Source organism: Rattus rattus, chromosome 1, assembly GCF_011064425.1.
Source record: "Rattus rattus isolate New Zealand chromosome 1, Rrattus_CSIRO_v1, whole genome shotgun sequence".
Lineage (NCBI taxonomy): Eukaryota > Metazoa > Chordata > Mammalia > Rodentia > Muridae > Rattus > Rattus rattus.
Genome location: NC_046154.1, coordinates 251539241 through 251566469, shown reverse-complemented (window position 1 = coordinate 251566469; position 27229 = coordinate 251539241). Strand labels below are relative to the sequence as shown.

The window sequence follows — 27229 nt, the reverse complement described above, 5'->3', positions numbered from 1 at the left end:
TTCTCGTCTCAAAATATTTAATTTTGTTTGAAAAGGATACATTCCCACCTTCCCTCCCTACCACATCACTCCGGCCCACCAGCAGTGACACACGCACAAGCACACACACACATAAGGCCAATGGGCTGCTGTCTGCTTCCGCCTCTGCAGCTGGGACAAAGGGGTTTCCTCCTGGCCTCCTTCCCCCAGCAAAGGTAGGGAGAGGGGTTGCTGGAATGCGGCTTCCAGGGAGGATGCAGAGCCCCAAACACTCTACCAATCACATGCACTTAGAAAAATAAAACCAAGCGGTGTTCTGGCATCCAACACCAAACGACAGCAATCTCTACCTGGAAATCATCTTTGCCTTTTTCTAGAAAAATTTATTGCACTTAATTAACAGATGTTAAAGAAGCTGTGGGTGGGGCTTTGCCCTGGAAACCAAGAGTTCCACTTACAGGCCCCTCCCAGGGAGCATACCTCTCAGGGCCCCTGGAAAGCAAGCTTCTCATCTGTCCCCAGGCGGGAGGACTGTAGGAGCTGCCAGAGTGGAAAGCAGACCACAGCACCCTCTCAGCAGAGAGTGTGGACCAAGAGTTAGGTTCACTGTCTAGTGCTGTCCCCAACCACAGGAGTCAGACCCACGTAACTTATTGGGCTGTGGCTAAGGTGACCGAGCGGGTCCCCCACAGCTGGCTCTTTCCGAAAGCATGTAGTTCTTCTTCCACACATCGCTTGAATGTACATTCCTGCAAGGTTCTAACTCATTCAGGTGTCTTTGCTGCGGCTGCCATAGCTGAGAACAGGATGTCTAGGAAGTGACAACATTTCTCATCCCAAGACAAACCCATGAAAAGCCAAACTGAAGTTGGCTTCTGGAGCCTGTATTCCTTAGAATTCAAAGATCCAAGAGCAGGAGCTTCAGGCTTCTGCTGTCAGCTCCTAGGGGAGTCAGGAGGCTTCCACCGCAAAACAACAGCAGAGATCGACTCTTTCTGTGCAGCCTTGGGTCCTAAGGCCAACGGAGGAGCCAAGCTTACATGAATACTTTTTTTTTCTCCAAGATGTCAACCTCCAGGCATGCTCCTTCTGGTTTGTTTCCCTGCCGGTTTTCATTCCAAAGGCTCCTCCAAGAAGCAAGCAGACACTGTTTCTGTAAGCACTTTAGGAGGAGCCACAACCCCTACCTACTTCTGGAAGGAAAGGAGGGCACCACAAGGCAGAGAGGGGACCACGGGGAGACAGTAAGCCCCATCCACCCACTAGGGTCAGAACACAGATGGCATCCAGAGTTAAGTATCTATTCCTTAAAACTAAAACTTAAAAAACACAAACCTTACATTTCCTAGCCAAAGAAAACGAAGAGATTTTCAGGTCAAGGCTTGTCCACCAGTAACAAAATGAGGAACTGCCTCTGGGTGAACAGCCAGCCCAGAGAAGTGCTGGGTGGGTGGGAGGCAGGCAGCCCGGGCAGGACACTGACATGCTAGGTGCTACTGCCCTTTGTGGTTACAACAGAGACAAGTGTGCACACGGTTCCTAGAGAACCACAGAGTCAAAGTCAGGGACCTAGTAGGAGGGAGACCTCCCTTAGCCTTAGGGACCTTTGTCAAGTTCCCCAGAGAGGTGGTGTGCAGGTCCCAGGAGGGGCAGGGCATCTCCTGGCTGCAGTCCATGGCCAGTAGATAGTCTGCCCTGGTCTTAACATCATTATGAAAAGTCTTAAAAGATTGGGGCCCCAAACTAAGCCACCATTTAAAATAAAGCCAGTGTTAAGTATAATAAAGCACCCTCATCACCTCTGCCTCCTTCACACAGGCTGCCCGCCCTGAGCAAATAAACACACCCTCCTGGAGGGCGCCCTAACTGACCCACATGAGCAGAGGGTTCCATGATTTCCAATCCAGCCAAATAGAAGAGAAAGGTGCAGCTGTGACACAGAGGGAGCCAAAGCTGCAAGAAATCACTCTATCCAATGGTCAGACCTGTGTGGGCACCTTCCGACTCCAGACGGACTGCAGGCCAGTGTAATGTCTCCAGAGCCCGCTGTCCCATGAGAGCTGTACCTTCAGCAAATACAACTCATAGAAGGCGACCTGCTGATACTCAAGGGAGGGGGTCTAATCTGTGAAGTGACAGGCCCTCTTCTGCCTTCAGGGAGACTGCATTCTGGCCTGGGTACATTGGTGAGCCAGAGCAAGGGTTCCATGGAGCTTCCCAAGAGAAAAGCCCTCAGTCTGGTGCCCACAACAGGAGACTGGAGGCCAGTTTCCTAAACACCATGCAGAAGTGGTACCCTGGGGCTAGGAAGCTCAAGCTTCCTAGGTGATGGGTTTTCTTTTTAAATTTAAGGTCTGAGAAGGGATACTGGGTGACAATAATCAGAGACCAGGCTAGTGGATGTCAGGAGCCTCCAGAATGGCCCAGAGGTGCAAAGGCGCTGGCAATTAGAGCCCAGAGCCCAGCCATCCTGCAAATTTTTCTTCCATAGCAAGTGGGATGTAGAGGAAATTGATTCCAGGGCTGCTTCAGGCCTGAGAGCCACAAGATAGAAGCCGGAGCTAAGAATGGTTGGGTGCATATCTACTGCAAGCCCCACACCCCACCCTAACTCCAGGCTATGCAGAGACCCCACTTCTGTGGCCCACCACCCTGTATACACTAACAGAGTATTAGCATGTCCTGGTTCTGAGACAGATGGGAATGAATGTTTCTCTCAAAGATTTTTTTGGGGAGGGTGAGGTACATGACAGACACACCCCAAGTGGAAATGCACCTGCTACCTGAGACGACATTAGGGTGACAATAATCATGACTCATTCTGTAGACAGCCCTTGTCAGTCCAAACTGGAGACTGAGGGAGGCTAGGAAAGCCTGAGCACTCTGTACAGGAGAACCTGGACTCCAGAAGGCCCCTTCTGATTCCGCCGGAGCATCCAACAAGAGACTTGGGCCATTTACCCGGCTACAGAGATTCGCTCATGTTCCCCATCAGAGAGGACCCTGGTCCCCTGGGGAAGTCACCACATGTGCTGGCCATGTTATAATGAAGCTGAGACGTGAGTGCTCCTAGAGCAGGTACGCCACCATGTGCCCATGAAGAGTCCTAAGTCTCCACACGAGTGGGGTCCAGGAAGCCCCAAGCAGAGGTCTGAGGTGCAGGCAGTGCCCTGCGGGGCAAGGGGCACAGGTTACAAGGGCCCGTACTTGGTCTCATACTTGGACACGATGGTCTTGCACTTGCCCACCTCCTTGCGAAGCTCAGCAACCTCCGTCCGCAGGGCTGTGTTCTCCTTCTCCAGGAACGCTGCCCGGATGGTGATCTGATTCTCCTTCAGGCGCCTGGCGTCCCGGGAGCGTTTAGCTGCCACGTTGTTCTTCTTACGCCTCGTCCAGTACTTCTCATCCTGTGGAAAACGGCCCTCTGTTGGTGTCTGGTACTCCCCCTAAGAGAACTTAGTCTTTCCTTCCCATCCCCAAATCCTCACCCTCCCATACCCATAGTTCAATGGGTAAGAACTCAAGATGGGACCCTAAACAGGAATACTCGGGGACACTGCCTGCCGTCAAGGGGCAGGTGTATGGTGCAGCCCAGGCACATGTCAATGTCTGAGCTATCAGGCATTGTACAGCTGCGTGCTCTGCCCTTGTTTACTTTAGGCATATTGGTGGTTGTTGACATCTCTCTCTCCTCGTTCTCTCTGCCTCTCTCTGTCACCTGTCTGTCTGTCTTTTTCTTTGAGGTAGGTTTTCTCTAGGTATCCCTGGCTATCCTGGAACTCACTATGTAGACCAGGCTGGCCTTAAACTCTCAGCAATCTATCTACCTCTACTTCCCAAGTGCTGGGATTAAAGATGTGTGCCACCACACCGCACTTAGTATTGGTTAAAAGCCAACAACCTAGGTGTACTTTAGTCCCCTGAGATCAAACCTGACTTTACAAGACCATGCAAGAGAGAGGGAGGGGAACAGAGGGGGAGAGCAGGTGCATGTGTGGACGTCGGTGAGTAACTCTGGGTGTTGGTCCTCACTGTCCACCTTGTTTGATAACAGGGTCCCTTTGCTGTTCACTGCTGTGTCTGGCAGGATAGGTGGCCCAGGGCTTCTCCCTTCTCCCAGTAAGAACACTGGGATTGCAGCAGCACACTTCCTGTCAGGGCATACTACCTGTTACAACTTCCAAATGCCTTCTTAGGATTTGCACTTAGGTCCTCATGTTTTTGTGGCAAATGCTTTAACCACTAATCCAGCGTTTCTCAACCTGTGGGTTGTGACCCCTTTGGGGAACAAACAATCCTTTCAGAGAGGTCATATTTAGACCATCCAAAAACAGATATTGCATTACAATTTATTTACTTACTTACTTATTTACTTACTTATTTGATTTTTCCAGGCAGGGTTTCTCTGTGTAGCCCTGGCTGTCCCAGAACTAGCTCTGTAGACCAGGCTGGCCTCAGATTCACAGACAGCCACCTGCCTTTGCCTCCCACTTACTAGGATTAAAGGCCCTGCACCACCACTGAGATATATTACGACTCAAAACAGTAGCAAAATTATAGTTGTAAAATAGCAACTCACAGGTGGAGGTCACGCCGACATGAGGAACCGCACTTAAGAGTCACGGAATTAGGAAGGGTGAGAACCACTGCTCTAAGCCATCTCCCCAGCCCTAGAAGATGTCCTTTGTCCTTTAAAACTGTTCAATCTCACTTTCTAAGGTCTAGTGACTGCTCATACCAGGGAGGTGGAACACTAAAACACCCAGCAGCACCCTGGTTAGAAGGGAAGTATCGAGTAATCAGGACCCAAGTCACACCTGACCACTTCTTCCCATCACTGCTGATGTGGCTTCAAGTAGACAACGCCTGTCTACATGGTGTCCATAGTAGGAAGAGTTCTCCATATAAAATCACATATGAGAAAGCACAGGTCCTACTCCAGTTTTCTTTCCCTCTCTCTCTTTTTGCTTTTTTTTTTTTTTTTTTTTTTTTTTTTTTTTCAGAGCTGGGGACCGAACACAGGGCCTTGCGCCTGCTAGGCAAGCGCCCTACCACTGAGCTAAATCCCCACCCCTCTCTTTTTGCTTTTATGTGAGTCTCTGTATAGCCCTGGAATTCAGAGATCTGCCTGCCTCTGCCTCTGGTTAAAGGTGTGAGCCGAAGTTCAGCTTCCTTCTCTCTTTCAAGTGCTAGATGGAGCTCAGGGACCCATGTGTCCCAGGCAAGCACTGCACCACTGAGCTGTGCCACTGAGCTGTGCCACTGTGTGACCTGCACTACTGAGATATGCCACAGCTTACCCCAGATTCTTTTTTTTTTTTTTTCCGGAGCTGGGGACCAAACCCAGGGCCTTCTGCTTGCTAGGCAAGCGCTCTACCACTAAGCTAAATCCCCAACCCCTTACCCTAGATTCTTAAACCACTGTTGTGCCTTTAATAAAGGACACTGGGTGTTACCTTCTGCTCATCAGGGACAAAGACTTTCTTGGCTTTCTTGATCATAGGCTGGGGCTTCAGGTCTTCCTCTGCAAACTTGTGCTTCCGAGGGTTGAAAAGTTCCCCACCTGGTACACTAGAGAGGACCAGGTCAGCAGGGTCAGGATTGAAGTTCACATCAACCTCCACACAGTTGGGGTCGATGGGACTTGGTGTCTCCCTCTCCTTTTCCAAGGATGATTCTGAAAGACAGGCAGACAATCTAGAAGCATCTCACTGGACAGAAAGAACATATTGCTCCACTATACAACTTGGAGACAGCACAAACCACTGCCACTTAGAAGAAAACCACGCCACCAGCCCCAAGACACATGTGGTCTAATCCCTAAGACAACCTGTCTTTTTGTGTATGTTGTGGATCAAACTCAGGGTTCCATACATACCAAGCATGTGCTCAACCATCGGCCCATGAAGTCTTCTGTTTTTTGGACAGAACACACCAAAGGAAACAGAGGCCTCCAAAATGGAAGGGTTTTCCAAGTATTTTGTTTCCAGAAGAATTAACAAGTAAAACACTGAATCATGATAACCCTTAACCTCCTGTGTCTCAAGAGGAACAACAGGGTGAGGACACGAGCTGAGAGGCTGACAAGCCCCGCCCCCACGTCAGTCACTCTTAATTACAGCTCTGAAAGGAATGAGTGTTACCTCTCATTTTAGAGAAGAGGATACCAAGGTTCATAGAAATGCAGTTGGCTTTCCAGAACCCCAGAGGTAAGTAACCTCTGGCTGGTTCTCTTCCTGTCCCAAAGAGCTGGCTGGTTTACAGGTAAACATTGGGTTAATGTCAGTTTCAGAGTTCAAAGGTTGTGTGTTGACATAAAAGTCGTTTTAAAAGAAAACCGAACATCTGGCCTACACAGTCAATATTGCCAATATGAGTACACCAATATTCAGTCAATTGATAGTTACTGAATACAAACTAAATCCCTGGTACTGTCCTGGCCTAGAAAACACAGTGTAACACAGAGGTTAAGGCCACAGTTTTTAATAGGAGACAATTCTGCCCTGCAGGATGTTATCTGGCTACATCAGGACTCCAGCGTGCAACTGGCATAATGTGTGCAGAAGCCTGAAGGCTACTACATACCTTGCAACAACAACAAAAAAAGAAGCCAAAATTAAAGCCAAAGCATTCATATTCATTCTCTCATTCATTCATATTCTCTCTCCCTCCCTCCCTCTCCCTCCCCCTTCCCCCACAAACACTCCCGCCAAATTATCTGCCCTGTTCATAGCATAAGTGTGGCATGATCAAATTTAGGTTTTCAACTGAATCAGGTTGGGTGTGCTGATATAAGCTACAAAAGATTCTGTCTCACCAGGGGTTGGGGATTTAGCTCAGTGGTAGAGCGCTTGCCTAGGAAGCGCAAGGCCCTGGGTTTGGTCCCCAGCTCCAAAAAAAAAAAAAAAAAAATAGATTCTGTCTCACCGCCCCCCCCCCAAAAGGTATGTATATGTGGTCTACACATATCTGTGAGTCCTGGAGCTCAGTGCTAAGAACGCTCACTACTCTTGCACAGGACCTGGTTATAGTTTCTATCATCCACATAGCGGCTCACAGCTGCCTGTAACTCGAAATCCAGGGGATCCAACACCCTCCTCTGGCTTCTGTGGGCACTTTATACATGATTTACACACACACACACACACACACACACACACATATACACACATGCACAGGCAAACACTCATACACATAAAATAAAGTAAATAATGGTAGGCATGATGGAGCACCTTTAATCCCAGCACTTGGGATGCAGAGGTAGGTGGAGCTCTGTGAGGCTGAGGCCAGCCTGGTCTACACAGTGAGCTCCAGGACAGCCTGGGCTACACAGAAAGATCCTGTGATGAAGAAAGAATAAGAAGAAAGGAAGAAAGAAGAGGGAAGAAGAAGAGAGGAAGGGCAGAAGAGGAGGAGGAAGAGGAGGAGGAGGAGAAAGAGGGAAGACGGGGATCACACTCCGTCCACTGACTCATCTAGTCTATTCCTAAGTAGATATTCCTAAGAGTGTCCACCCACGAGCAGACTCAGGCACACAAGTGTTCCCAGTAGCATTGTTAAGAACTCCAACTATACCACATAGTGAGCTCCTCTGTCCTTCAACCTCAGAATGGCTACACAGTGGTGTGCAGTGTGCTCACATGGTGTTAGTCACGAATGGGAACTGGCAAACTTCCCCTACAGTCACAAGATGACTTTCACAAAACACTGTATAAAGGAGATCAGACACAAAACACACATATTACCGATGTCTTTACTACAAAGTAAGTGAAAAAATTAAGGCTTTTAGTTTCATATCTCCCTTTCTGTGTAGCTCAGGCTGGCCTGAATTCATGGCAATCCTCCTGCCTTAGTTTCTTGAGTACTGGGATCACAGGTATAAGTCAACACACCCAGCTTTCTACTAAGTATGTTCTGTGAAACTATTTTTTTTTTAAATTTACTTTATACACTGTAGTACACTGTAGCTGTCTTCACACACACCAGAAGAGGGCATCAGATCTGATTACAGATGGTTGTGAGCCACCATGTGGTTGCTGGGATTTGAACTCAGGACCTCTGGAAGAGCAGTCAGTGCTCTTAACCTCTGAGCCATCTCTCCAGCCCACTATTTTAGTTTCTGAGACAGGGTCTCACTACTATGTAGCTCTAGAGCTCACTCTGAAGACCAGGAAGGCCTCAGACTCACAGAGATCTGCCTGCTTTTGTGTTTGCCACCATGCCCAGCATGCTTTGTTACATTAAGACATTAAAATGCCCATGTAATTTATATGTATACTATGAAACTACATAAAGTTATAAATATGAGGGCAGTGATGCAATGAATTTGCAATTATATTATGTGTGCATGTACGGTGCTGGGAATTAAACCTGGGACCCTCAAATGCAAGGGAAACAGCAGCCTATTGCATTGCATCCTCTGCTCAACTCTTTTTGTACATTTATATGTGTGTGTACGCACACCTGTGTACACATGCACCATTGTACAAGAATGGAGGAGGTCAGAGGACAATTAGTAGAAGTCGTTTCTCTCCCACAAGGTCTTCAGGCCTGATGGTAAGCATTCTAACTGATGAGCCAGCCATCTTAGTGACCCTGACCCTTGCTGACCAGGTCTCTCTATATAACTGATGGCTGTCTTGGGATTCAGTCAGTCTATGGAGTCCAGGCTGGCTTCAAGTTGTGACAGCCTTTTCTCTCTGGTTCCTGAGTACTGGGAACCTACTTGTAATATCTAAAAACAAAGCAGAGGACAGTTCTATTGATAAGAAGCTCAGTTATTAAGAAATGTGATTAAAAAAAAAAAAAAAAAGAAATGTCTGCTGACAGAAATAGTGACTACCTTTGAGAAGCCAACCGCCCCGAGTCACAGGCGTTTCCTGGATACCAATACAGTTCTGTATCCTGATTGTACAGTACTGACATGGGTGGTTCACCCTGTGAGGATCCACCGGGCTGCACACTTACACATACATACTTCATTAAGAAATCTTTCCTAAGGCTGGGTATGGTGCCGTATGCCTTCATTACCAGCTCTCAGGAGGCAGAGCAGGCAGATCTGTGATTTACTGTCAATTCCACATGGGAAGTATTTAAGCACTGTTTAATGTGTATACATGTGTGCATGTACCTGTCAAGGCCAGGGTGTGATGCTGGGTGTCTTTCTCAATCACTCCACCTATTTTTACCTTTTCCTCACTTTATTTCTAGGCGTGAGCATCTGTACACATATCATGCTGCATGTTTGAAGGCCAGAGGACAACTTACAAGAATTGTTTCTCTCCTTCCACTGTGTGGGTCCTGAGGCTCAGTTGTCCTGATTATACACACAGTGGACCCAAGTTTGAGTCCCACCACCCAATTAGACTTCATGGAAAATTCCTCTTTCTGCTGAGCCATCTTGCCAGTCCACTCTTATTTTCTGAGATAGTGTCTCTCGCTGAACCTGGAGGGCACTGACTTGTCTGCATACTGGCTGGCCGGCCAGTGTTGACCCCAGCAGTGCCATGCTCACATGGTGCTAAGGGTCTGAACCACCCAAATGATGACCTACTACTAAGCCATCTGTTTGTTTTCCTTTTTTTAGGTTATTTACTTTACGTGCACAAGTGTTCTACTTCCGTGTACGTGTGTACACCACCGTCATGACTGCTGAATCCTTTGAAACTGGTGTTATAAATGGTGGTGAGATACAGTGTGGGTGTTGGGAACCAAACTCAGGTCCTCTGCAGGAACACTAAATGACCTTAATGGCTGAGCCATCTCTGCAACCCATTTCCTCTGTTTTTAATTTTTATTTAATTAATTAAAATTTATTTTGCAGTGTTGAGAAAGAAACCCAAGCAAGGCTTTTTAAAAAATATTTATTTTATGTCTATGCATGTTTGTCTGTATACCACATGCATACCTGTTACCTAAAGAAGCCAGAAGTGGGTGTGGGTGTCAGATCCCCTGTGACTGGTTAGTTACAGGTAGTTGTGAGCCACCATGCACGTGCTGGGAATCCAAACCTGGGTCTTCTGGAACAGCAACCAACACTCTTCAGTGTTGAGCCACCTTTCCAGTCGGGAACCCAAGGTTTTGTGCACGCTAAGCAAGCTCTCTGCCACTGAATTACATCTCCAGCCTCTTTTTTATTTTTCTGAGATAGGGTCTCACCGTGTTATTTAGAGTAGCTTTAAACTTGTGATCCTCCTGCCTCAGTCTTCTGTGGAATAAGGATTACAGATATACGGAGGCTGCAGAGATACAGTGGTTAAAACCACGTGCTGCTTTTGTAGTTAACCTGAGTTCAGTTCCCAGCATCCACGTATAACCCCTCCACAACTAAAAATAACAACTCTAAGAGGGCATTTTAGATACACAGTAAAATGCCCTACCAGTGACATACACTGCAACTTCTTACTCTCTATATTTATTTGAAAAGTTTCCCTTTTGGAAAGTTAAACAGAAACATACCATGAGAGCTTTGTGGTGTGGTTCCAGGAGATGCCTGTTGTTATGTCTCTAAGGCGACAGAAACTCTGCATGGCTTCTGAATGGGGGACAAATCTTCCCCAGTGGGTTTATGTTCAGATATGAAAGCAAATAAACCAAAACAAAGCCAAAAACAAACAAACAAACAACAACAACAAAGCAAAACAAAACAAAGCCAAAACAGTCTTCAGATCCTGAAGGATTTTTTGTTTTGCTTTGTTTGAAGCAGTGGGAACATTATCTGTGCTAGTGCCTCAGCAGTGTCTGCCTCTGCAGATGAGCATCCTGGGTTCAGTGCTGCTTTAGTACCTGTCGGCTGGGTGACTTAGGCAAGTTCCTTACTTCTCTGTGCCTCAGTCTCCTGTACAGAACAGGGATAATAGTACAACTCATTTTGTGAGACTGTTTTGATGACTGTTTGTTAAAGTCAGGCATAGAGCAAGTCCTCAGTAAATGCTAGCATGGACAGTCGGGAGGACAGTAGCAATGGTGTTTAGTAGTAGTGCCTAAACCTCCCAAGAATCTGTGACCAAAATACAGCATTGAACGCACAGTGGGGTTTCTCCTGTAGAGCTGCAGCCTAGGAACTCATTCCAGCATCCTGCGCAGTGCCCCAACAGAGGAGACCAACTGCTGCCAGGGAGACTGTTTCATCCCCAGCCTTCAGACACTACTCAAGAGTGGGAACAGAGGGCTCCTCTAGTCTGCAGCCCACCAGGACCTGCTTCAGACAAAAGGCACACAGGAGTGTGGACAGCAGAACTCAGTGGGAAGTGGGCTCCTTAGACCAGGCAGGTGGGCCTGCCCAAAGGCTGTCACCAACCTGTGCTGGACACCGTTTCCGAGGGCTGGAAGATGGCAGTAGAGGAAGATGGTGGCGATGCTGTGGAAGAGCTGGCAGACTCCTTCCCCTCAAGCTCTGCCACTGGCAGCAGCAGGTTCTGGGCCAGGTGGGTGGGGCTGGCAGGGATGCCATTCTCCAACAGGAACTCATCCAGGTCCATGTACTCTAGGTGGAAAGACTCGCCATCGTAGGGGATTGTCTTGTCCCAGATGGGTGGCATGAGGGAGGCAGAGACGGCCATGGTACTGGCTGCTGCAGACTCGTCTTCCTCCAGCTTTTCCTTCCCCTTTTCCTTATCTGCAAACAAAATCTATGATGAGACACCACACAAGAGTAACTCACCCCATGATGGGGACAGCCAGCCTTGGAGAAGACCCATGTTTCTCAGAGGCCTGTTTCCATCCAAATCCCATACACATGTTTCAAGAGCACGTCCTGTCTTCTCATTGTGCCTGGTGCTTGAACCAGGCAGGCTGGTCTCCTTAGGGTGTGGCACCACATGCTCTTCTGATTCTGGCCGTTGTGAATGTTAGCTGCATACTCTGAGGCAGGAGGTGGTCCCAGAGTTAATGCAAAATAGACTGTGGGCATCTATAGGAGAGGCATAAGGAAGGAAGTGGTGCTTCTGACCATTCCCGATATCTTAGTGTGGAAAGGGCTGAGATTCTCGAGCCAATAGCTTCTAGGTTCCCCTGTCCTTTTCCCTGCAGTTATGTTTCTCCATAGCAACCCAGGGCTGCTACCCACTAGTTGTGGGACATGTGATCAGATCCTTGTTATTAACCTGAGTCTTGGTATGTTTCCCTGTCACCAGCTTCTTTATGAAGAACAGAGACAGCATGTGAAAATGACTATTACCCATGGTACAGAGGACACATTCTTTACTGCTATGAGCTTACTGAGGGCAGGTACTGGGTTGGACTCAGTTCCAGATTTCAGGGGGCAACAAAGTGACTATGGGAACCTGTCTAATGCCTGGAGAATGCTGGATTTTCAGACAGACTGACTTCAGGTGACTGCAATGAGAGGATCTGGAGCTCTTTTCAGAGCAACCAGTTTAGAAGGCTTTATCCCTGAATAAGCAGAAAAGGCTGAAGGCAGGTTTCCTGGGAGAATGGAAAAGGGAGGAGCTGAAGAAGAAAGACTGTTTCTATTCAAAGTAAAGGTAATCAATTAGTGAAGATCAAATCCCCCATGTCTTGGTCAAAAGGTTATGCACATGGATATCCAAGAGAGGGCAATTAAGGAAAAAAAATACAGAGAAATGTGACAAGACGAAATCAGAGTGAGAAGGAGGCTCATCAGAGAAGTGGGAGATAAAATCATGACATGTTCATAATGGGTTTTCAAAACTGAAGGAGACAACGTTGAACTCTGGATTTAGAACTAAAAAAAGAGAGACATCAGATATTATTATGTTGGAGAAAAAGCAGTCATGCTTGGGTCCCAAGACCAGACAGTCAAAAGGCAGCCTATTAGTCCAAGAACAATGACCAGACCCCATGAGGTGGACGTTCTCACAAGCAGAACTTGCTCACAGCTTGTAATACGATTTAACATGAATTCTTATGACTGCCTCTTTAATTTAATTTTTTAAAACCAGGCTTTGATTTAAAAACAACTGGGAGGCAACAAAACCTCCAGCCTGTGGGCTGGGTGGGCCAGATGGCCTCCCTGCCCGTCTCTCTGAGTCCACATTCTGTTCAGAAATGACCGGACCAGTGGGGTGGGGTCACTTTGATCAAAAGAGGTAAGAGAGGGGAGGAAGATAACAAGCAGCCTCACAGAAGGACAAGCAACAGGAAGTTCCACATTTTCCTGACCGAAGCGATTAAAACAATTTTTTTCTGGTTTCTGAGATAGTCATGAAATCCAGGTGACTTCAAACTTGATAAACATTAGAGGATGAGCTGGAACTAGTGATCCCCCTCCCTCTACCTCTCCAGTGCTGGGGTTGTAAGCAAGCACCATTATAATCAGTCAGGCTATTTTATTTCAGTGTTTATAAGGTCAAGTTTTAAATTAATTCCAAAAGGTAAATGACTGACATGTCCAAGACTTAAATCACAGGGCCTGACACCAGCAGTTGTCACTTTCATGCAACAGAAAGAACACCAAACCAAGAGCCAGAGGGCCCACCCATGTGACCTTGAGAAACCATCTTTGCCTCTCAAGAGTCTCAAGTTCCCTCACCTACAAAGTGGAGACAATAACCCTAACAAGATAAGACTATGTCAAAGTTCTTTGTGAGTATGTGCAAACGTAAGTCAAAATCACTGTATGGCCTGCTACTCTCTGGTAATCTTAAGCAAGAGCTGCCAGATGTGAGCAGCAGCCCTTGCAGTTTGTCCTACTCTCAGATCTAAAACAAAGCATCACCTTCATAAACAAAAGGGTTTGGGTAAATGGGGTCCTGAGGCAGGAGGAGAGAACCTAGCCTCACCTGAGGAGCAGAAGCTATTTATAGCGCAACAGTGACAACCATACGCACAGCAGCCCCGGAACACACCCAAGAAAAGAAAAATGGCATTTTAGAAAGGGAAATAAGTTCCCCAGCACAGGCAATCCACAGAAAGCCAATTCCTTCCCAGATACCCTAATTAAACCGAGCTCTTGAAAATCCAAAGATCTCTGACTGAAAGCACACCTCAATGGACCTAGAACCCCACAATAGGTGACAGTCCCGCTGCTCTTCCAGGCCAAATACCGGCCAAGTCTGCTTTCCACACAAGGTCCCAGGGACCCTGTGGCCTGGGCAATTCGATGAAGCCTGGTCCTGCTATTGTGATTCCCAACAATCGATCAGGAGGAGGACCTTAGTGGCCACATACTAACCTTCATCACAGCCCCACTTTGTCTATCCTTCAGGCCCTTAATTTTTTTTAAACCATGCTTTGATTTAAAAACAACTTGGAGACACTACCGTCCCTCATTTCAAACTGCCTCCTCCATCTGCACCACAGCAGCGTCCCAGGGATGCACCACAGTGGACCTGCTCAATGTCCACTCCTAGGGAAGAATTGTCCTCCTCCAGGACAGGCCAAAGACATACAAAGGCCATCTGCTACATGGATTTGGGCCTCTCAAACTTTGGTGGTGAACCCTGCACCCACGAGGATGCAGAGGAGTGTTTCTTAAAATACAGGTTCTGTCTCAGGATCCGCAGACTAGGTGAGGCCCAGGAACCCGCATTTTCAGGCAAGCAGCATCCTAGGGATCTGGATGTAGGCAGCCCCGCTGCAGCCCCATCTAACTGGCTGCTTCCTTGCAAAGTTCTGTTGACCCGTCCTTTCCAGATCATCTCCTGACTTTCTCTCTGGGCCAGAGGCCTAGTCCAGCAGGCCCCTAGCCATCTCCGGGCCCGGATAACACCACTTCACTGGACCGCTTCACCCTGACCTCTGACCGGGCCCGCCCCGCCCCCACAAGGCCCCGCCCTTACAAAAACCCCGCCCCCAGACACGCGCGAGCCGCCCCCCCTCACCGAGCCGTGTCTCGCGCGGGGGGTTCTCCATCAGCTTCTTCAGGACCAGAGGGAAGGAGCCCGACAGGCCCCGTTCTCCAGCTGCACGCCCCGGGCCCGGCCCCGCCTGAGGCTCCACAGGCGGCTTCTTCCCGCCGCCCGCCTCGGACATCGTGCCCTGCGCCCCACTCGTGCGCCTCGCCTCCCCCGCCCGCACCCCGAGATGGGCCGGAGCGGCTCGACCCGCCGCAGCTGCTGACACGGGCAGCACTGCGCAGACGCGCTACCGCACCCCCGCCTCTCTCCATCCGCACCCCTCCCGCGGACTGGTTCCGTCTCATTCATTATTCATAAGGCCAGGCCAGCGGTCCCGGAGCGTGGCTTCCGATTGGTGCGCCCTGCGTGAGGGCGGGCACAGCTCTTCAAGCTGGGATTGGCTGTGGGAACCAAACGATGTAGACACGTGCTGGGCCAGGTGAGGAGTATCGCTCCGCCCGCCTGGGAGCATCGGGGGCTTCTGTGGAGCACCCCTGTTCTTTTTGGTCAGTCGCGTCCCCTTCGCCACCACCTTCGTGACTACAGGTTTCCTCCCAGTCCATCGCAGCCTCTTTTTCCTCCTTCCCTCCGAGAAGCCACCTCAGAGGAAGGCGGAGCTGGGTACTACGGCCCAGCCCGGAGGGTCACGTGGAGCGGCAGCAGAGTCGACCCACGCGGGGAGGGGCAATGAGGGAAAGGCGCATGTCAGCCAATGGGACAAGGGGGCGGGGCCGGCGCGATTGCACGAGGCTCTGCACGTGCGGTTGCGGCGCGGAGGGGCGGGCCGGGAAGGAGAGGGGCGGGGCTGGCTCTGGCCTGGGCCTGGACCCGGCTGGCCTGTTGTTTGGCGGACTCTGCCCAGGGTAAGGGGCCTGGGACGTGGATGCCCAGCAAGCGCTCCTCCCACGCTCCGCGCGAGGTTAGCGGAGGGCAGGAGGGTTCCAAACTCCGCCGCTCAAGCGGGTGTCAGGTTGCCCACTGATTTAGGGATTGGGCGCAGGCGTGGTTGCGGAATAAACACTAGTACGGAAAGCGCCTTCTTGAGACCTATCCAAGAACCAGGGTCGAGACAGAGGACTAGCTGCTCGCTTGTGACCTTGGGAATATCCAGGTGCTCCACTGGAGCCCATTTCCTTAGTCTTAAAATTCAACACTGAACTAGAGTCTCCACAATTCTGGGCGCCTCCGAGTTTCCCTTTCTTAAAATTAAAAAGCAAAACAAGACATACTTCCTGGGTTCCTTAGGAAACCTGTGAGTCGTAAAGGGGTGTAAAAACCTTCAAGATGGCTCGCAGAACTTTGTACCTCTTTGCAGTACAAGTCATACTCGGCTTCAAGCCCAGACAATACTAGCCGCTCTGGGATTAAGCTCCCAGAGGGGCAGGGACTTGGCTTGTTTATATTCTGTCCCTCCCATGGCTCCCTGCCTCCGAAGGAGGAGCTGATCCTGGCTGAAAGGCAGCCTGTGGTTCCTGCGGTAGGTACAGAACACCACAATAGACAGCTAAAAGCACATGGAATCAGAATTGTGTTAGGACTTAAGGAAAAAGAAATTCAGCTGAGTAGGCCTAAAGGAAGAGACCAAAGGACGTTGGGTGGCCATAGGGATAAGATGATGGACTGAATCCAAAATACAAGTTTTTATGATGTTGATGATTTTCTAAGCCTGATGCCTCCAGACCATTGTTCCATTTCTCCAGTCTGTTCTTTTTGTCAAATAGCGAGAAAGCAGGATTTAGCCTAGGTGCTCCCGTGCAAATATCTTTCCTAATTTAATCAAAATTGATGGATATAAATCCAATGTGGAAAAAGGAAACTGCACAGAAAACCCAGGCATTGCAGAACTATTAGGAGGAATTTTGCGTGTATCTAGGATATCTTTTGGAGAAACTGACCTAGAGGTTTTTAGAAAAAAATTTAAAAGAGCAACTCCAAGAAAATGAAGCAACATATGAAACTCTAGAAAAGAAAGGCTGGGTGAGGGACTGGAGAGATGGCTCAGAGAGTAAGAGCACTGACTGCTCTTCCAGAGGTCCTGAGTTCAAATCCCAGCAACCACATGGTGGCTCACAACCATCTGTAATGAGATCAAATGCCCTCTTCTGGTGCGTCATCGATAGTGTGTTCATATACATAAAATAAATAAATAAATCTTTAAAAAAAAAAAAAAAGAAAAGAAAAGCTGGGTGAGTAAGATGGCTCATGGGATAAATGTGGCCTAAATGTGATTGCTATCGAGTCTAACAATCAGAGTTCAGTCCCTGGGTACCATAAAATGGCAGGAGGGACTCACAAACTGTCTTCAGACCTCCATGAGCATAATAATCCCTCTGTACACACACACACACACACACACACACAAATGTAACAATATTATTTTAAAAAGAAATACAAATCTCCAAGTAGTTTGGTTCTGGAGGAACTGGCTAGACCAGACTGAAATGTGCATTTTCATGGCTAAGTCTTACACCGTTGAGAAGGTGAAGAGGTCCTAGTATGGCAGAGGAGGGTTGATAGGGTAAGAGTGGCATCTTGTCTGTCTGTAACAAAGATGACACACGGGGAGAAATCCAGATTCCCCCTCCTGCTCTCATCCTCTCCCTCTCCTGCCCCCTCTTCCTTACCCTCCCTCTCTCTTGGGCTATAGCTACCCCAAATGGATGACGGATCACCAACCTGGAGCAGCTTACCTAGCAAGTGACTAGGATGTAGGAAGGGAACAGGCCTAGGCTTCAAAATGGATCTAGCTTTGAGTCTCTTCTCTACTGACACTTGAGAGGCTCCCCCGGATAACCAAAAGGTGGATGTTCCTGGGATGTTCTGCGTCCTGAAGGAGCACTACAAGCATATTCCCTCTAATGCTTCTTTGCAAGCTGTGGGGGATTGTCCTAAAGGCAGGGACGTTACTTTCTCTCCTTTCTCCAGCCGACCTCAGAAGAGCCCCAGCTGCCTTCTCTGCTGCTGTCTCCTTTCACTGCTGTGCTGATAGCTATGACCTTGCCTCTTCCCAGAGTAGAGGAAAGAGTGCCATAGTGTGAAAGCCCTATAAAGAGGCTCCCTCCGAGGGAACATGTTAGTATCTGGTTAAACCTTAAAAGTGTGCAGCTGCTGGGTGCACTGGTGCACACTTTTAATCCCAGCACTTGGAAGGCAGAGGCAGTTGGATCTCTGTGAGTTCCAGGCCAGCCTGGTCTATATAATGAGTTCCAGGACACCCAGGGCTACATAGTAAGTTCCAGGACACCCAGGGCTACATAGTAAGTTCCAGGACACCCAGGGCTACATAGTGACACCCTGTCTTTAAAGAAAGACAAAGAAAAGTATGATGTGGCAGCACACTTCTCTGTATCAATAATTTTTTTTTGAGTTTTTTGTTTGTTTGAGATAGGGTCTCATGGGTCCCAGGTTGGCTTCAAACTTGCTATGTAGATGAGGATCACTTTGAATTTATGTTCTCCTGCCATCACCTCCTGTGTGCCAGGACCACAGGCGTGCACCCCCAGCACCAATTTATGGAGCTCAGGAGATCACACCCAGGCTCTGTGCATGCTAGGCAAGCAGTTGACTAACTGAGGTGCATCCCTAGTCTCTAATAATAGTTTTAAGTTAATTAATGACTTATTTAGTGCTTGTGTATGTACACACACACACACACACACACACACACACACGTGTCATAGTAAACATTTGGAGGCTACAGGATAACTTTGGGCGTCGGTTCTCCTTTTACCAAGGTTCCAAGGAATTAAACAGATTGTCAAGCCTTGTGGTAGGTGCTTTGTCCCACTGAGCCCTCTTGCTGGTCAATTAGAGTGAGATTGTTTGTATTCTTAGAGGGGCTGGGTGTGAGTCAGGATCTCACCGTGTAGCTCTGCACTGGCCTGGGACTCACTGTTTGTAGACCAGGCTATCCTCAGACTCACAAAGATCCACCTACCTCTGCTTCTCAAGTGCCGGGGTTAAAGTATTGCCACGCAAGTCCAATAATAGTTTTTCAGGACAATGCCTGCCTCAGATGTCTGGAGCAGCTGTGACTATGGCCTTGAGAGTAGACCTGAGGAGACCTTCCTCTGAGCCAGTGACCTGATTAGAGCACTGTGCAAATGGCTTCTCGGCCTCCACCAGTCTCCTCAGGGAAGCAGATGGACAACCCTCCTGAGTGGGGCCTGTGGGGATTATCTGTGGGGATTACACTGGCAGGTACCCACCCACCTACGTAATGCGTGAGATGGACGGGTGGGCATCCACCCAGCCTCTTCCTTCCATTCAGGCTGTGTTGGTTCAAGAGTTGTTTTGTTTGTGATGGTAAGGATAAGTTATAGAGGCTAAGCCAGAGCCAGCATGGGGTGAGAAATGGTATTCACCAGAACAGGAAGATGTTTAGATTCTGTTCTTTTCAGCCAGAAACCTGCTGACCAACCCAAGTTAGAAAGTCTATTTAGTGAACCACATGCTGCACAGGTGATTTCCATTAGCCTGGACCCCACACCGATCCTGACCACTTAGCATCTAGGAGGACTAACAGACGTACAGGACCTGGACTGTGCCAAAGCAGGCTGATGGTAAGGCTCCTTCTGAGTTCTAGAAAGCCAACCCTCGGTATCCCAGCACTAAAGGCTGGCAAGCCAATGCTTTGTTCAGAGGAGCACTAAATACTTGTTGGCTGGCTTTCTCTGTTTGGTGTTGGTAAGAAGGTTAGAACTTTTTAAAGCCAAGTCTCATACATGTCAAGTGTTATTAATATGAACTAGCAGTTGTGTTTGATTTACGGGGGAATCTGGAAGAACAAGCACCAGCCATTGTTTTGGCTACTCCCCAGCGCCAGCCCTGCCAGCAGCTCTCTTTTGTAGCCCACATACCTGTGGCTGGGAAACTGCGGCTCTCTCTGTGCTTTGTACTTTGGTCCGAAGGTGTTGAGGGTAGAAGTGGTGGGTAGGGCATCTCTTTAAATTCTTGCCTCTCCCTTCAGTACTCTGAAGAGTCTGCCCCAACAGAACCGTGACTATGGAGAAAAACCTTCCCCCACCACAACCAGCCTGTGCGGTGTTTGACACCACTGATAACTTGGTTTCCCCAGCCGAAGTTCTGCTGGTGATACAGAAATAGGTGCAGGCTGTAGGACCCAACCACTGAGGCCACATCCCTGGGACCTTTCCCACCACACTACGTGCACGCTTTTCCCCCACATGATCACCTTCTGTAGCACCAATGGCCTTTTCTGCAGACAAAGGGAAGGGTCTTTGAGGTGTTTCCCTACACCCTGAAAGTTCTTCCCATAGCCAGCTCTGCCTCACTTTCCAGGATTTAGCTTAAGTGTCTCCCCTTGGGAAGGCCAATTGGACCTATAATTGCTATCTTTCCTCACTGGGTTGCCAGTTCTAGTTAAGCAAAGACAGTGTTGGTCTCATCCAGTCTGAGCCACAGCACAGCAAATGCTCACTAAGCTATAACGAATAACTCAATGGCCAAGAAATAGCACATGGTTTCGGAGATAGGCATGAACCTGGAAGCAGGAGCTGGGTGACCCCATTGACAAGTATGTGACCTCCCATTCTGGATCATTAGTGTTCTCACTGGAGAATGGAAAACCAGACTCCCTTGCAATGGTGCTGCACACAGTGATGTAGGAATGGTTGGCACATGCTCCTGAGAATGGCTGAGAGACTTGGGTCATTCCTATAGGAGCCTTACCTAGGGTCTGGCCAGATACAAAGCCACCTGGAAGGGTGCCTCTTGACACTGCCATCAGTGTCTGGCACTTGATGAAGATGAATTTTTCATGTCTCTAATGGGGGTAGGGTGTGACGGAGAACAAGGTCCTGGCCTCAGGCAGAGAGGAAGGAAAGGGACCACTCACCTATTTGCCCTGAGGTGGCCAAGCTCTCTGAGTTCATTTTTCAGGGGAAGATATACCACTTAGCAGGCTGAAATGAGGAGTAAATTATACAATATATCCAGCCTGTAGAAGGCCTCATGTCATTTCCTCCCTCCTGAGCAAGCACCATGCTTCCCCGGTTTCCCAGGCCATGTGAGTCCTCATGCAGCCTCATAAGACCAAGTTTGGGTCAGCCCAGGCTGCATTGAGTCCCTTCACCTGTTCACTTCCATTCACCAAGAGGGCTGGAGTGAGCCCCTCCCCCTCTCCCCTTTTTTAGCTGAGGAAATAGCAGTGAGATGCTGCCTACTGTACTATAGCAGAGTTGTTGGATTTGGTGCAGGGTTGATGGGATCAACGTCCCAGGAGTCTCAGCACACACTTCCAAGGAAACAGCCCTGTGTGTGCACAATCTCATAACATCCAGGTCTTTAAGGGGAGGTGAAAATAAGGAAATGGGGTCAGGTTGCCAGTGTAAGCAGGAAGGGAATGAGGGTCAGATTATAGGTAGAAAGAGCGGAAACCAAGCCACATACACTGTTCTTGGCCTTTGAAAGAGAGCCGCATGGGATGTCACAGTTGAAAACACTTCCACGTGGGACAGCTCATTTAGTCCTGGCAACGAGCCAGCAGCACGGGCATTTCTCATCCTCCCTAAAAAGGCTCTACTGCTCACTGGGCAGTAGAATCTAGGATCACAGCCTCAGGCTGATTTTAAAGCTTTGCTTCTAACGGCCTTGCCCAGAAGTGCCCCTTCTCGCCTCGTTTGACTAAAGCACGCCAGGCTCCTGTAAGTGGAGGAGACAGAAAGGTAGATAGGTTGCCACTGCACACAGTCAGGCCCAGGATAAGGGAAGCAGAAGTCAAGATCTTTCAAGAAGCTGGAGAAGAACAAAGCAGGAGATGGGGTGAGCACTGAGAGCGAATCTTCCGGGAAAGTACAAGAGCAGAGACGAGAAGCATGATTTTTTTATAGACTCGGAGACAGAGATGAGAAACTGAGTCAGAGATCGGAAAATGGTGTAGGGAAGCTGGTTGAATTGTGGTTCGCAGTAAGGGCCACCAGGAAACCAAGGAGTCTCAGGTCAGTACTGACCAGGATCTACCTATGGGGACCAGAGAGAAGCAGAAGTGTGCAGGCTGCAGCAGGCCCTGGAGCTGCCCGAGGAGCCCCATGTGGATCTGGGGAAGTGTCTTTGTGCTAGAGCACACAGTGGTGGGAGAGCATTCTTGAGGGCACACCTGGAATTTCTCACACTCTGCATTGCTCACTTCTGAAATTCTTTCCTGCTGGAACTTAGCTACACCCCGCATGTGACTTGGCTGTGCTGCAGAGTATCTGGGCTAGAGGAAGAAGAGGGAGAGTACGGATTCTGCAGGGTCTTCCAGGAGAAACCCACAGAACAAAACACAACAGGGACTTGTAAAGTCCGTACACAGAACTGCTGGGTCTTCTGGCCCAGTGTGGTGGGTGTGCACTTGTTCAAGCAGACCTTTAAGTGCTTTGGAAGGTCTGGGAGATTTGGGGAGTAGTGGCTGTAGGCAGGAAGTAGTAATATGTGAGTTGGGGCTTTGTGACGTATTTGGCTCCTGCACCACTCTCCCAATTTTTTTTTTTTCAAGTTAGCCACAGCTGCTGTCAGCCCTGTGGGATAGCTTGTTCTGATTTTCATGAAGTGCCACATGGCTGTCCAAGACCCAGGCCTAAGACCCAGCTACACTGGGCTAACTAATCCTCAGGCAGAGGATTACCCAACATTGGCAAAGCTCCACCTGAAACCTTGGACAAGTCCCCTAAGTGCTGGGCCCCGCTGCCCATGAGGGATGGGGATTTTAGCTTTCATAGGCCTCTGCACACCATCTAGGAGCCAGCGACCAACAGTTGCTACCACACTTCAAAGGCATTGTTAGTCTCATGCAAAGAGCAGTGCCCTGAGTCAGCCCCTTTGCATCTGGAGCTGACCCTGTCTGCAGTGCAGTAGGCATCTTGGGACAGCGGGGTGGGGTCATGAGGATGCTGCATCATCTTCCCTAGTACCTGCAGGACTGGAAGGGTTCTACTTGACATTTTGGAAACTCTTCCACCCAGAGATGGCAGAAAGCACTCTGTGGCCTGTTTGTGGTATGGACCCTAGCTGAGGCTCATCTGTCTGTCAGGGGTCTTTCCCGGGGATGTAGACATGGGCTTCTTCTGCTGAGCAGCTGACTTCCTTTGTGCCATTAGACACAGGAACACCAGGACAGCACCAGGCTGTGGTCTAAAGCACCTGGGTCCAAAAATCCATAAAAGGCTTTGGAGGAGCTTGCCATGGGCTTTGGGGAAACCCACTACCTCAGACGTTTCCAGGGTCAAAGCCTGCTGTCCTGCCTTCCTCGAGAGGGTGAAAGGAATGTCCTTTGGCTCCCAAGTTTGGAGAACCCTGCAGGAAGAAGTCCGGCGGGGACTCGGGGGTGGGGGGTGGAGGTGTGGGGGTGGGGACACCATGGTGATGAGATATATCAGATGCCAGCACAGAATGAGGCAGATGACTGAAAAAGGTCCCAAAAGAACACCCTGACCTCCTGTCACCCTGGCATCAGAGACAGGTGGGTGGTCTCCTCTAAAAGCAATGAGGCAGGACTGGTAGCACTGCGCTATAGCAAAGCTTGTGCTTAGCATTCAAAAGGCCTGGGTTCCATCCCCAGTACAGCCGGGAATTTTTTGATAAAGGTAGCAAGAACTGGGTGAGCCCGAGAGATCTGGCAACATAGACATCAGGAGAGAATACCCTAAATTAGTTCCCCAACTCCCCAAAGCACCTAACTTTTCCAGGAAGGTACCTGGTACAGGCTGCCCAAGTTGCCCCCCACCCCTCCACACCCTCTGCCACTCACTCTGCTCTTCTGCTTGTCCCTAGCCCCAGGGTTGCCTGTGGTATCCTAGGAACGTGGGGCTTGTGGTCCTGTTACATAACCAGCTTCTATCCCATCCATGAGTTCAGCCCTCCAGCAGCAAGCAAATGGTGAGCAGAAAGCCTCTTCTCCAGACCCAGCCTGCCCCAGTCTCCTGGCTCTGCCACTCCTCTGCTTACCCACAGCGTGCAGAGGGAGGGAGCTTCAGAAGCAATCAACCTCCAGTTGGACTCCCTCAGGCACAGTAGTCCATCCTTGCCCCACGTGAGCACAGCACCTGTCAGTAGCTGCACGCTGGCCATAGCACCCGAAGCCAGCAGGCACAGGGCAGCCCCAGAGTTGGTGTGGCACCCACATACACCCTGGGGTCCTCTGCATTGCAGCCCTTCCTACCCATCTTGCTACTGTTCCTGTGCTGCTTCCACCCCTTAGGCACTTAGGCACCTTGCCAGTATAGACCCCTTGTGTTCCTACCTGCCTTCTTCTCTGACCAAGGCAAAGAATGCTCCAGCAGGGACTTGAGGACCTCAGGCATGTCCATGGCAGGGGCCACTCCAATCTGGCTGCAGCTCGACATGGCCCAGCAGGAGGTGCTTGCTCCGGAGTTTAGAAGCAGCTGGAGAGGCAGGGGCTGCTGGGGAGCCACAGGCTAGGGAGGCAGGCGGGGTGTGAGCTGAGGCAGCCAATGGGCAGCCCCAGCCCCAGCCCGCCTGTCCACCCCCAGCTCGGCCACCTGCCAGCTACGGCAGCAGCCAGGCCTTCCCTTCTCGCTGCTTGGCAGGGCGGACCTGGCCTTGTGCCAGCTGCAGCACGTGGAGCCACAGCGCCAATCCTCTGACAGAGAACCCGGCCTGTTATCTAACTTTGCAAAGGGAAGTTCTCCCCCAGTCTGGGAGCCATAACCAGGGCTGCCAGATGAGAGCGGTGAGCAGAGCTCCACGCCCACAGCAAGTGAGCACAGGCACACACAGGGAGCTGAGGGGTGGGGGAGGCCCGGAGGCCCAGGTTCAGTGGAGAGCAGGGTACACCATGCAAATCAGGGTGGCTGGAAGAAAGGACGAGAGACCAGACCAGCATCCCAGGTGGCTGAGCAAGAAGGATGCTGTAATGGCACCATGCATTCCGTTCACATGGGAGCTTGCGAGTTCCAAGGGGTTGGGCATGTTTGAATGTATATGTGCCACACACATGAGCCTTACAAGGCATGTATGTGTGCATGTGGGATGTATAGCTGGGGCTTCATACTGTCTGTCCAACTTGAAGCCTGCTCTCCACGTCTCTGGTCTCTCAGAAAGGGAGGAAGAGGAAAATAGGTCCCTAGGATAGTCATCAGGTGGGCACTACTGAAAGGGGACAGCCCTGCCAACTTGATTTAGGCTTGCCCTGAGTGACAAACCTCGATGTGTCCATCACTGAGGTTTAAGCGGCAGTTGGCTACCTGTCATAGGCCCTTCCTTTTTCCCACAGGTGTGCTGGGATCCCCAGGACACTGACTATGTATGGGTTAAGTCACAGACTTGATGTCCTCATCCTTCCAAGAGAGGAGCCAGAGAAGTCAGACTTAGGCAGAGAAGTCAGGCTGAAGGATCTATACCAACCCAGAAACTACTTCTGGGGCTCAGCTTCAAAACTAGACACAGTAACCTCTGTCAGGCCTACTTCTGCAGCTCAGATACCCTGGGGCGGATGATAAGCTCTCGGCTTTCTGTTCTGTGCCGGATCTCACAGAGATCCATGGCTGTTTTCCCAAATCCCATCTTACGCAGAGCTGGAAGTGTTCCCCAATGTCTCCTGCCCCAGGGCTTTAGCATATTCTCCTCCTGAAAGATGCTCCCCAGATTAATGAAATTACATATGCTATATTACATAACCCACAGCTCCAGAACTCACTCTGGAACCAGGCAGGCACTGAACTTGTGCTCTTTCTGTCTTGGCCTCTCAAGCAGCTGTATGACCAGACTGGGCCAGGCTTCCTTTTTGTTTTTCTTCCAGTACTAGGAATGGAACTAAGGGCCTTGTGCAATGAAAGTCCTTCATTGTTTCATACACACATGTGTAATATACTTTGAGCTTCAGTTCCATTATCCTCTGCTATCCCCTACTGCCCCTTGTTGTTGTTTTTAAAGACTATGATAGTTCAGGGGATATATATATATATATATCCATCTCCTGAACAATTAAAAAAGTATATATATATATATATATATATATATATTAAATTGTGTCTAGAGTTGGCTCAGCAGTTAAGAGTACTTATTCTTGCAGAAGACCCAAGTTTGTCTCCTAGCACCACCACCCTAATCATACTTCTAGGTAATCCAACCCCTCTGCTGCTCCCTGTAGGCGTACACATGATGCACATACACACACGCAGGCAGACACTCATGAAAATAAAATCTTTTTTAATTACTACTTTCATGTATTTATTTTGTGTGGGTATGTGCGTGTGTAAGTCAGAGGACAGTTTGCAAGTTGGCTCTCTCCTACTTTGTGAATCCAGAGTGGAACTCAGGTTGTCAAGCTCAGCAGCAAATGCCGTTCCCCAAGCCAGATCACCAGCCATGGTCTTGAACTTTGATCCTCCTTCTGTGGCTTCCTGGGTGATGAGATTATAGGTGTGCACCACCATGCCTGGTTACTTCTAATTATAACTATTGCACATTTGTGTGTGTGTGTTGGGGGGGCACACTCACATGCTGTTGCACACATGAGGAGATCAGTGCAAGGTTGTCTCCTTGCACTGTGAATATCCCAGGGACGAAACCGAGGTTGTCTAGTTGGCTGTAAGTGCCTTAACCTGCTGAGCCCTCTTGTCTACCCTACTTTTAATTTATGTATAGAAACCTCAGGGCTGGAGAGATGGCTCAGCGGTTAAGAGCACTGGCTGCTCTTCCAGAGGTCCTGAGTTCAATTCCCAGCAACCACATGGTGGCTCACAACCATCTGTGATGGAATCCGATGCCCTCTTCTGGTATGCATGAAGAGATTGACTGTATATGTAACATAAATAAATCTTAAAAAAAGAAAAGAAAAGAGACCTCAGTACATGGATCAAAGCTCAAAACCTTGGAAAAGCTCTACTTTAACAGTCCCTTTCTTCTCATGTATGTATGTGTGATGTGAGGCCAGAAGTGTGTGTTGGATCCACTGGCACTGGAGTTACAGGGATCTGTGAGCTTCCCCACGTGGGTGCTGGGAACTGAACTTGGGTCCTCTACAAGAGCAGTGTATTAGAGTTTTCTGGAGGAACAGAACTGATAGTATCTATATCTAGATCAATCTATCTATATATATATATATATATATATATATATACATATATATATATATATATATATATATATATATATCTCCAGTGTCTTACAGGCTGTAATCCAGTAGCTTAGCAACCAATGGCTGCCTCATGACCAAAAAGCCAAGGAGCTGATGTTCTGTCCCGAGAGACTGGATGTCTCAACAGCTTCGGTCTGATGCTGGAATCCTGAAGGATTCCTGGAGACCTGCTGGTCTTCAGTTTACATTGGGATCCAGAAGAAGTGGGTTCTAATACTATTAAAGGGATGCTTTAGCGACAGGGTAGATGAGCTTGCCAGCACAAGCAAGGGCAAGCAGGCAAAGAGCTATCAGAAGGTGTGGCCCAGATTTAGGGTGGGTCTTCCCGCTT

General features: G+C 49.2%; 1 protein-coding gene across 2 annotated transcripts; it reads right to left on the bottom strand.

Annotated features, from left to right (window-relative positions):
* Tef (TEF transcription factor, PAR bZIP family member) lies at positions 1 to 24285 on the bottom strand. 2 transcript variants are annotated; one of them, XM_032918365.1, is made up of 4 exons: positions 24040 to 24285; positions 11279 to 11596; positions 5436 to 5656; positions 1 to 3386 (listed from the first exon to the last, which is right to left on the bottom strand). In XM_032918365.1, exons 1-4 carry the CDS (start codon positions 24140 to 24142, stop codon positions 3171 to 3173), a joined length of 858 nt encoding a protein of 285 aa, XP_032774256.1. In that variant the 5' UTR covers positions 24143 to 24285; the 3' UTR covers positions 1 to 3170. The 2 variants fall into 2 exon arrangements, with proteins under 2 accessions (XP_032774256.1, XP_032774247.1); XM_032918356.1 differs by lacking the exon at positions 24040 to 24285 and adding an exon at positions 14784 to 15059.
* Between the last annotated feature and the right edge of the window lie 2944 nt (positions 24286 to 27229).

Coding starts and splice junctions, on each gene's coding strand:
- Tef (XM_032918356.1), bottom strand. CDS start 14,934: ATGTCCGAGGCGGGCGGCGGGAAGAAGCCGCCTGTGGAGCCTCAGGCG. Junction 11,597..14,783: donor CCCGCGCGAGACACGGCTCG/GTGAGGGGGGGC, acceptor TTTTGTTTGCAG/ATAAGGAAAAGGGGAAGGAA. Junction 3,387..5,435: donor TTGTCCCTGATGAGCAGAAG/GTAACACCCAGT, acceptor CGTTTTCCACAG/GATGAGAAGTACTGGACGAG.